General features: G+C 43.9%; 1 protein-coding gene across 1 annotated transcript; it reads right to left on the bottom strand.

Annotated features, from left to right (window-relative positions):
* Positions 1 to 4,855: 4,855 nt before the first annotated feature.
* Positions 4,856 to 8,248, bottom strand: LOC125527644 (uncharacterized). The gene is made up of 3 exons (XM_048692154.2): positions 6,962 to 8,248; positions 5,749 to 5,984; positions 4,856 to 5,629 (listed from the first exon to the last, which is right to left on the bottom strand). Exons 1-3 carry the CDS (start codon positions 8,136 to 8,138, stop codon positions 4,970 to 4,972), a joined length of 2,073 nt encoding a protein of 690 aa, XP_048548111.2. The 5' UTR covers positions 8,139 to 8,248; the 3' UTR covers positions 4,856 to 4,969.
* Positions 8,249 to 11,059: the final 2,811 nt, after the last annotated feature.

Genomic DNA, 11,059 nt, shown 5'->3' with positions numbered 1-11,059 from the left:
TCAACCGCAGGTTTGATCGCTTCGGGTTTTTTTCTCTCGCTTAGGCATAGCTAACTTTGGTCATATATGACTTTGCTATTTGCCGGCGTTTTGTGTGTGTGTGTGTGTGTGTGTGTGTTCGTAGTGGCTATGTGCATCCTAACTATGCAGAGGCCAGGTGTGTGATCATTGTGTTTCTATCCACTTGATGCTTCATTTTGAGTCAATAAAATTCACCCTTTATTGAAAAAATATACGGAGAACCCCTTGTAAATGTCACTCCCACCCTCTCAGGGGCTGACAAATGGTAGCCTAGGAGTTTTCACTTTTTTCATAGATTTGTTTTTGAAAACATTTTATCTCTTATAACCGTGTGTCCAATTCATGAACCGTTTCCACTGTTCGATTCCTCGTGTTGAGATATTCGAAACTAGATCCCATGTTAATAGGTTTTGATGAATTTTTTCTCTCCCAAAAAGGCCAGCAAAAGATAGAAAAACCTATAGCCAAAAACATGATTTTTTTTAACTTTTCCTTTTCCGAGAAGCAAATATGTGCGTCTCGTGAAAAAAGAAAATATTTTATTTTCATGTGCCTCTCGTGGAAGCAGACTTGTGCCTACAAGAAGCAAACTTGAGCCTCTCGTATAAGCAGAAAAAATATTTTCCTTTTTCCAAAAGGTAGAATGCCTCTCGCAGAAGCAAACATATGCCTCCATAAGAAGCAAACTGTGTGCCTCTCGTGGAAGCAAAAAAAAACGTGTCTTCCTTTTCGGGAGGCACAACTCTGCCCCTCGTGGAAGCAAAATCAGTGCCTCCACGACAAGCAAATGCATGCCTCTCGTGAAAGAAAAAATATTTTTTTCTTAGGCAGAGATGTGCCTCTCGCGAGAGTTCCATTGATAATACATGAAGAATATTGGATGAATTGAATGAAGTAATCCATCAACACAAACATGTGCATTGAGAATTGATAATGAATGAAAACTTCTATGAAAACAATGGCACCAAGTTATATATGAAGGTTTGTTCCATGGGTAATGCAATAAGAAGGTTGAATGAATTCAGAATGAATGTCATCCACATATAGTTGTGCATCAAGTTTGAGTCAAATGGTTGAATCAAACATGACCAATAATTATTCCATGTGGTAAACAAGATATGATCAAAATGGAATACATTAAGTGATTGAAGAATCTCAGATGTTGTCATGCTTAGGATAATGAGTTGATCCAGGTTCAGGTTTGGAATGAACACCATCAATATTAGTTCCAAATCTAGAATGAATGCCATCGACAACAATTTAGTTTTTGGAAGACGCAAGCCACATACAACCTTAGATTGAAATGATTTAATAATAAAAACCATCCAGCTCGATGAGACGAAGACATTCATATTGAAAACTTTTCAATCCCAACAAATCTTGGGGTCCGAATAACTCACGCAATGTATCGGACATCAATGTCTAGGTGTGGTGTGGGGCAAAACTTTTCTCCTCGTTGTCATCTTAGACTGTTGGGGCTGCAGATTTTGCATACGACCTCAGATTGAGATGATTCAAAAAGAAAAATAGTTTGCCTTGATGCAAGGAAGAAAAGTCATGTTGAATACTTGTTCATTTGAAGTTGTCTTTGGTTAGTTATCATGATAAAAAGAAATGGCCCTCCAGATATCATGTTTTGATCATGGAGTAAAGATAAAGGTTGACCGAGATAAAGCTTGAAGATCAAATTCTAAATGGTAAACACACAAGCGCAACTAATATACCACATGGGATCTTGTGGTATGGTAAAAAATTGTCAAACATGCTTTGTGTACTAAACCATGATATGTGCTTGTCTATGTCTATGAGGGTTAGGTCATTCTCATGAGCTTGCATCAAGAGAAATATTCCAAGTGCCCATGAGAGGATGACATCAAGTGATGATGATCATGGTTGAAAAGGGAAAGTTCAAGATTGGCGTACCAAAGGATTACATGCTTGATGCTTGCGAGTGATCACGTGATGTGTATGTGAAGATGGAATACAAAGTTGTGCTTCCACATGATTATGTGGGGGCTATTTGATGTCTTCACTAAGAGTCGTGATTAGGATTGCCTTTCCAACTTGAGCCAAGAATAATGTCAACATCAAGCTCAAGTGCCATTGCTATCCCTAGTGATCAGATGTCTGTGCCACCAGATGTTCGATAAACACCAGAAATTCGGTAAACCTATACAGAACCAAAATTTCAATAGAAGTTTGGTACCTACCAGACGTCATGTGCCCCTTTTACTTTGTCTCTGCTGGTTCGTTTAGCTGTGCAAAACATACAACGACCAGATGTTCCGTACACACCATATGTCTAGTAACTACCATATGTCCAGTACTTACACACCCTTTTACAATCAAACGCCTAGTTTTGAGGCCACACTACATATACCCCTTGACCACTTCATGGAGGGGTCGAGTAGCACACTTATATGAACCCTAGAACACAAAAGGCTCCCTCTCACTTTCTCCTGCATCAAATCTTAGATATATAAGATATTAGTGAGTGTTCTTGAGAGATATTCCACCAAGTGATAGATCCACTCTCTCTCTCTCTCTCTCTCTCTCTCTCTCCTTCTAACCGAAGAAATTTGTCATTTGAGCAAGTCTTGAGCATTTTCCCATTTAGCTTGTTACTCTTAGAGGTTTGAGACTCCTAGGCGATAGGAGTGCTCCATTGAGGAATCAACTTGTGATTTGCCACCCCCCCCCCCCCCCCCCCCCGCCAAAAGGTTGTAAAGGTATGAAGGCGACCTCAAGGTCTACCAATAGTGGTTGAGAATCGCCTTCGTGGTGATATCTCAAGGAGAATGGGGTGAGATTTCATGGTGTTGTTTCCAACGTTGACTAGCTTCCCTCCAAGGAAGTGGACATCGGGATACATCCTCCTCTCCGTCACTTTAGTTATCCTTAACCATATCTCCTTATTTGTGGTTTACTTTGGTCACTTGACCTCGCATTCACTATATCTTGTTGTCCTAATTATATTGTGTCGGTTATTTCCTTATAGAGATTATTTAAGACTACACTTTATATTCCGCAATTCATACTTGCTACTATTGATATATCTTGTGATTAGTGCGAATTACTAACTTGTGTCATACACTTCCATATCTTGTGATATTGCTCAAGTAAGTTTGTGTAACTTACTTGTGTTTGTTAGTATCCTTGTTGTGCTCACCTTGTTTACATTAAGTTTTTGGTGCACTTAGCGCATCTCCAAGGAGGACCCGCAAACCTCCCGTGACCGTCCGGACCGGGCTGTCTAGACCGCGAATGCCATCCAATGCCGACCTGTATCGGTCCGCGGAGCGATCTAAACGTGATTTCTCCTGCAAATCGGAGACAAAAGTGGGGAAGGTTTGCGGGAGTCAGACTGCTCCCAAGCCCGCTTGCGACCGCCTTAGCCCACCAAAAACCTGCCACCCCTTCCGCGCTTTCCTTCCGATGCACGCGCCGCTTACCGTGCCAGCCAGAGCACATGAACGCCGGCATTAATGCAACGATGTGACCGAAGGGAGGGAGGGCGGAGCTGACTGATGCGACCTCTCGGAAGCCGCCGCTTCAATGCGGCCGCAGGTTCCCGAGGAACCAACTCCAGCCACTGCGCGGCATTGAAGCGGCAGACCGACCCTTCGCATGGCCTGTCCGCGGCTATTTAAGCCACGCTCCAGCGCCCTCCACATCGCATCCTCTTCCTTCCTCCTCCTCACCGAACCCCCTCCACATCTCCGGCGATGGGCAAGTCCTGGGCGTTGGCGCCGGCAGGAGATTCTGAGGCAGGATCTGGCAGCTCGTGGAGACGCCGCCCTCGGACTTTGGGGCCGTTGTCCTCGTCGGTTGGCGGCGACTCCACGCGGGAGGTGATCGTCATCTCCTCCGGCGACGAGGAGGACTAGCAGTCGCCGCCGCCACAGTCCGCGCTAAATAGTTACATATTTCAAAATTTGTTCATAAATTTGAAAGGGTTCACTTTTGAAAAATATTTACATATTTCGAAAAATAACTTCTGAAATTTCGAAAAAGATTTAAGTCTGGTGCGACTTATAGTTCAGAAGTACTGGGTTGCTATTTTTAGTAACAATGCCTAGCGATTTTGGTTCACTCGCAGCTGGCCTCGATTATTAATGTTTAGATTTCGCCACTGTCGTTTCTTCTTTAAGAGCCGCAGTGCATCTATAGCACAGAAGCTCGATGGAAGGAGCTGCTAGCACAACTCGCTACTATCTGCCAAGTCTAGGTTCTAATCGCAGGATAGCCCCGCAGTCAGTTTTTTTTGGCGTTTTTTCCACCACGCGAAGTGCCACCGCCTGCCACTCTGGGCCGGCCCAGGTGAGGCACGCCCTGTGCAAAACCTCGACACTCTGACGTAGAGAGCGTCACATAGGAAGTCCCGGTTTTTGCGGGTTGACGTTAAATATGCCCTTAGACCATGTTTGTTTGGGTTTTTGCTTCTACTTTTACAGCTTTTCCACTTTAGCAAGAAAAAGCCACAAAAGCTCTTAGGAGCTTTTTGCTTCGACTTTTGGCCTTTTGATTCGGAAGTTTCCATATCTTCCTGGCAGGCCATCTTGGGCTCCTAACGATTACATGAACATTTTGGGAAGCAGTCCCCTTTGACTCTTGAAAGTGAATCAAAGACTGGTGGAGTCCACAGCAGTCGATACACGTCAACTCCCCCTGCCTTTGAACAAGAGGTCAGTGTTCTCTATGTTGCTTGCAACTGTCTCTTGGTACCTAATTAGATTAGATACCGTTGCAATATCATATGATCTCATTGTTTACAATCTCCACTGCTGTCGTAGCATATTTTTGTATATGTACTTCTTTGTATATGTACTGCTCCAATCAACCGTATCAAGATAAGTCAGTACACAGAGTCGGATACACATACAGTTTGACATTCTACTTGCCTTAGCACACCACTAGCAAAACAAAAATAAATGGCCAAGACAGCATACTAGGCCTGGGTGGTATATCCATCAATCAAAAGGTCCATCTTGTCGCGGACAAGTTGGGACCAAGCAACAGTGATCTCCACCTCAGAGCCGCAAACCAAACATGTACGCTGACTGATGTTGCAATTCTCACAAGGGAAGTAGACATGAGTAGATGTAGAAGATCCCCCATACGTTTCTACCACAACATTCAACCCTCCTCCAGATTCAACCGAAACGACATTTCTTGACAGAGGGAGGTAACCATCTAGATCTAACTCATCATCTTCTTGAGGAATTCCTTCAAGAGAATGAAACAGCACAACCTTCTCATGTATAGTAGAACTACCATCTGCACTAGATGACCAACAAAAAACTTCCCCTCCATATTTAAAAGGATGACCCTCTCCGACAACATGAATCGACAAGATAGTTGCCTGGACCGTACTAGAAAGTCGTTCAAGGCTCAACACTCCTCTACACAACGGACTATAGAAGGTTAAACGTTGAATCTCACCGCTGGGTACGACCTCGTAGCGGTTGCTAACACAGATCAATTCTCTATCATTGATCCCATCACCTCTAAAATCATAGCCATCATGTACTCGCAGCTCAACTTCAAAGTCAACAGGGTCCACGGCTAAAATAGCACGTGACGGGCCAGTCAAGCACAAAGAACAGTCCTGCAAGCAATAGATCATCGTTGTGTTTAAATGGAGTGTTTTGCTGAAGAAGAAAATACCACTGTACTTAACAAAAAGGCAGAAAATGAAGAGAAAACTAAATATAGAACAGTGCATACATTTTCAGATGTAAGTAGTTGATACATAACACTTGACTGAGAGAAGAGAAGGTTGCGGTTGTGGTCCACGGTGTCTCGGGCAGCGACCACACCATACACATTGAGTGGCCATTTCAGGTCGCCACTTAGTCCAGTAATTTTGAAGGAGTAGATCTGCAAGGAGCTCTCAATAACAGCGGCACGGGGCGGGATGATACCGGGTATGCAATGCGTAAACTGCATAGCACTCAATAGAGCTGCAACACAATTAAGCAAAGACTAAGCAAATTTCTTGAGACATGCATACAGCAAAGAGTAAATAAATAGAGTTGAGTAAGCAAACTTCTCACATGCATAGAGCAAACATAGGCTTAGTTTTTTTTTAAACTGTGGTAATTTAAAGCCACGGTATTCCAACGTGTGGGCAACAAATACTACAATTACTTAAAACCATGGCTTTTCAGAGTTTTACAAAAACTACATAGATGTTTGGATGGTGATATTTTACCATAGTTTTGGCTGATTGTTACGGTGGATGACAGCTGAACCTAACTCAGCTCGGAGCTACACGACTAATTAGTGACTTCTAACAGCCGCCGGGCTGCATGCACCCGCCATGCAGCCCGGTCAGCACGCCAACACCTACTCGCTCCATTCCTAAATATTTGTCTTTTTAGAGATTTCAACAAGTGACTACATACAAAGCAAAATGATGAATCTACACTTTAAAATATGTCTACATACATTCGTATGTCATAGTCCATTTAAAATGTCTAGAAAGACAAATATTTGGGAACGGAGGGAGTAGATGCCAGGATCTGTACCAATAAATATACAATTCACTTTGATTGTTTTCTGATCAAATTAGAGGAGACGGACTAAGTAGTGTCACTACGGTGTTTGCTCCTGAGTTCTGACCAACTTTGCCATTCAACAAGTGTGTGACTTCAAATTTCTGTACTGCCATAACAACAAGCCAAGTGAAAGAAACAGACCTGAAACTGCTGATTAATCTAAGCAGGATGTGCATGATTGATATACAATCATTTGTGGCATGCATGTGCTAACAACCGCAGCAAAAACTATGGAATACTGTGGGGCCTAAGCAAATAGAGTTGAATGAAGTTAATTTCTTGAGAGATGCATAGCATAGAGCAAGCAAACAGTCTATGCAAATAGAGTTGAGTAATAAGCAATATAATAAAGCTGCAGCATATATGCATTCTGTACTTACTTTTATATTTGAATCCACCGCACTGACCCGGCTTGCTGCCACTTGAGTATTCCCATGCTCTACGGCGGCCTGCGAACAAACCCAGCTGGTTATCCATCCGCTCTTTAAGCTGCTCCGCTGGGGATTTTGCTTCCTGCTCATCAGCATGCTCCTTCACAATGCGCTCCTCCTTCTCCACAATGGGCGCCTTGTTCTGCAGGATCTGCTTCCTCTTTGCCTCCTTCTCCGCCTTCCTTTGCTTGCTCATCTCCCTCCGCCGCTCCCTCTCCTTCTCTGCCTTCCTTATTGCCTCCCTCTTGGCCTCCTCCGCCTCCATCGCTGCCTGCCTCTCCGCCTCCATCACCCTCTCATATTCCTGCTCATCCTCCTCTGTAATCACCATCGCCAACTCATTTCTGTAACACAAGGGTCTCGCCAGGACATTGGAGGAGAGACGCAAGAATTCATTGGCAGCCATGATCTTCCTCACCTCCTGCTGCCTCCTCGTCTCCTCCTCATCCTCCTCCTCTTCCTCATCCTTTTTTTCCATCTTCTCGGTGATCTTCTCAGATGTAATAACTTGTGCATCATCCTCCTCCTCCTGCTGCTGCTGCTGCTGCTGCTTTTTCTTCTTCTTCTTCTCCTTCTCCTTCTTCCTCATCATAGCCCTCTTCTTCTTGTCCTCCTCATCCTTCTCCTTGTGCTGTTGTTTCTTCTTCTTCTTCTCCTTCTTCCTCATCCTATCCCTCTTCTTCTTGTCCTCTTTCCTCTCCTCCTCCTTCCTCTTCTGCTCCGCCTCTGCTGCCTCCGACATGGCCTTATCCACTGCCTGCTCGGTAGATTCGTAGAAATCCTTGGAGATCTTCACCAACTTGGATGATGTGCTAACCAGCTCGTCGGCCTTGTACAAGGGGATGTGAGAATTGGAGCAGGAAAGGAAATGGGACATGGATAGCATCCGCTGGCCCAAATCCTCAACATCCTCCAAGATGCCGAAGGGTTCTGTGCAGTCCACATTGCCCCGGACGGACGACGTTGCTGCTCGAGAGATCTCGTCCACCCAGCGAGAAATCCCCGGGGTAAGAGACCCAATCAAGTCTCTGCGCTCGCTCTTGAGGGACAGGATCTCCCCGATCAGCGCCGATAGCTCAGGGTCGGACTGAATCTCGGAGTCGGTAAAGAAGGACCTGGTGGCCATCTTCGTCTCTTGTCCCCAACACCACACCGTTGATCTCCGCCGCCGCCGCCGCCGCTTGGGGTTGCTCCGGGATTGGGGAAACGGGGCGAGGGTTTGTGGCGGCGGCTGACGAGAGCGAGGATGGAGGGGAAGAAGGGAGGCTCCTGTGACCCAAGCAAGCCCAGTCCGGCGAGAAAAGTGTGGCCCAGTTCTCAGCTCGACGGCCCGTCCAGAACCTCCGTGCCCCTTATTATTTTGCCTCGAAAAAAATGTTTTTTTCAAAAACAAATGCAGGCTCTTGTCCAATTTCCTAAAAAAAACATAGCAAGCTTTTACTAAGCTTATGAAGAAATATACCCACATTAAAATATCAAAAAAATCATTTGACACGACATGATACATATTTTATTTCATTTATTTACTACTCTTTCCGTCCCACAACGGTGCCAGCATAGGAACCACGCCCGAGGTTTCTCCAACTCTCTACCTCACTTTCAATACCATGAACAAGAGGGAGATAAAATTGAGGAAGACACAAGATAGATCCGGATCTGGCCGCCGCTTTATTTGGCAGGGAGAAGAAAAGAAGAAGAAAAACTGCCACTACACACGGGCACACCCTCCTTCCTCCCCCACTCCGACCGGCAGCGCCGGTGGAGGAGAAAGGAAGAAGGGCGGCCGGAATCCACGGCACAGGGGCCGACCTCACGCAAAGTCTGTTTATAGAGGACCCTCCCTTTCTTCCAAAGTTTCACCAAGTATAAAGCTTCCTTAAAGAACAAAGAAAATGAAATAAAAATAGAAACAAAATCAAATGAATGAGTTTCTAAGAAAGAATGAATAAGTGGAGTTGTTATGCTATTTCTTTTTAAATAATACACTTTTTTTAATAAATTATAGAAATATTACGCCGTTTATTTTATTTATAAAGATAATACAACTTCGGCCTTAGGGAAGCCGACTGGACCCAGTCGGCCTGGACGCTGCCAATAAGTGGCCCATCCTCCACGTGCAAGCCGACCATTGGCTCAACCATGTCACCCGCGGCCACTCGGCCTGGTGGCCATGCAGTCGGCCTGGCCCTGACCGACATGGCCCAGTCGGCCTCGGCATAACCGACAGGTGGCTGAGAATCCACTAGTCGCCGCGCACCCCCCTTCTTCCTCGTCCATTCTTCTTCTTTCCTTCTTTCTTTCTTTCTCTCCCCACCCAAAAACACTCTAATTTATACACGAAACTTAGCCGATTTGTTGCCCATTTTCCACCATAGTTGCATTCTAGAGGGTTGGGGGAGGTAAGGGAAACCTCTATCTCGTGATGGGATATCTCGTGGTGATGGTTGTGAGCATTTTGGTGGTGGTGGTGGAGGTGGTGGAGGCTCCGGTAAAGCTCTAGCTCCGGCTCCGGCGATTGAAGGCCGCCGTTCTTCACTGCTTCGCACGCTTCAAGGGTAAGATTCAACTGACATTATCTCTGTCATTGTTGATCCGGTAGTATTCGGTAATATGTTTACATGTGAAATATTTAGGTGTGCGAATATTTTTAGTTGGTCCGGTAATATTTTGTAATATATTCGGATGTTGAATATTTAGGTGTGCGAATATTTTTAGTTGGTCCGGTAATGTTCCGTAATATATTTTTACGTCAAATATTTAGGTGCGTGAATATTTTTAGTTGCTCCGGTAATATTCCGTGATATATTTAGATGTCAAATATTTAGGTGTGCGAATATTTTTAGTTCTTCTTATAGTATTCTGTAATATATTTAGATGTCAAATATTTAGGTGTGCGAATATTTTTAGTTGTTCCGGTAGCATCCTGTGATATATTTAGATGTCAAATATTTAGGTGTGCGAATATTTTTAGTTGCTCCGGTAGTATCCTGTGATATATTTAGATGTCAAATATTTATGCGTGCGAATATTTTTAGTTGTTCTGATAGTATTCTGTAATATATTTAGATGTCAAATATTTAGGTGTGCGAATATTTTTAGTTGTTCTGATAGTATTCTGTAATATATTTAGATGTCAAATATTTAGGTGTGCGAATATTTTTAGTTGTTCCGGTAGTATCCTATGATATATTTAGATGTCAAATATTTAGGTGTGCTAATATTTTTAGTTGGTCCTGCTGCTTAATAGTTGTCCATGTTGAATAATTTTTTAGGTCAGCAGAGATGTCGGATGTAGTGAAGTTTTTCTTTTTTACTATGGCCCTAGTGTTGTCCGAACAAATGAGATGGGAGCTGATCTGAGTGAATTTCAATATATAGAGGTGCCCGAAAGGGACAAGTCAAAAATTCTGCCCAAGGAAAACTTGACTTACCCCAAAAGGGACAAGTCAAAAAGCAACCTAAGGAACACAGAGAGAAAAACAGCACAGATCTTGACAAAAGAATCAACGGAGGACAAAGCTAAAGTGACGAATAAAACACCAAGAAAACATCAGGCTTGGTCGGACTGCCACCGATTAATGTACTCGTATATAGTTATTATGTGTTAACATGCATGATGCCTGCATATTACGTAGGAAGAAAAGAAAGAGAGGGTGAGGAGCAGAGAAGCTTAGTTTTTTTTTTTTGAGGGAGCAGAGAAGCTTAGGTAGATGATGAGTGAATTAACTGACAACTAGCTTGGCTCTGTTTGTGTGAAGTAGATTTGTCAGGTCAGCAAATGGTTTGATGAGGCGAGGGGGTGATCCTCAGGACAGATACGCGCGGCTGAAGAAGACAACAGAACAGAAGACTAACTGGAACTTGACCAGGAGGAAAAAGAAACATTTGGCCCGGGAAGGGAGATATAAATAACCACTACTAGGGAAAAGCCTATACACAGAATCTTATCAGTAGCGTGCTTTAAAATAAGGCGCTGCTGCTAATTAGCAGTAGCGAGCTCAAGAATAACTCGCTGCTGAAATAAATATAGCAGTAGCGCGCCCGCTC

The sequence above is a fragment of the Triticum urartu genome, chromosome 2A (assembly GCF_056163025.1).
Source record: "Triticum urartu cultivar PI428250 chromosome 2A, HENAU_Tu73, whole genome shotgun sequence".
In the NCBI taxonomy this organism is placed as follows: domain Eukaryota; kingdom Viridiplantae; phylum Streptophyta; class Magnoliopsida; order Poales; family Poaceae; genus Triticum; species Triticum urartu.
Note: the sequence above shows the minus strand (reverse complement) of the source record. Positions and strands in the feature narration are given on the sequence as shown.

Bases quoted from the DNA above. Each gene is read 5' to 3' on its own strand.
- LOC125527644 (XM_048692154.2), bottom strand. From the start codon at position 8,138: ATGGCCACCAGGTCCTTCTTTACCGACTCCGAGATTCAGTCCGACCCT. The intron at 5,985-6,961 runs GTAAGTACAGAA...ATTGTGTTGCAG, and splicing joins CGGTGGATTCAAATATAAAA to CTCTATTGAGTGCTATGCAG. The intron at 5,630-5,748 runs GTATGCACTGTT...TATTGCTTGCAG, and splicing joins AACTACTTACATCTGAAAAT to GACTGTTCTTTGTGCTTGAC.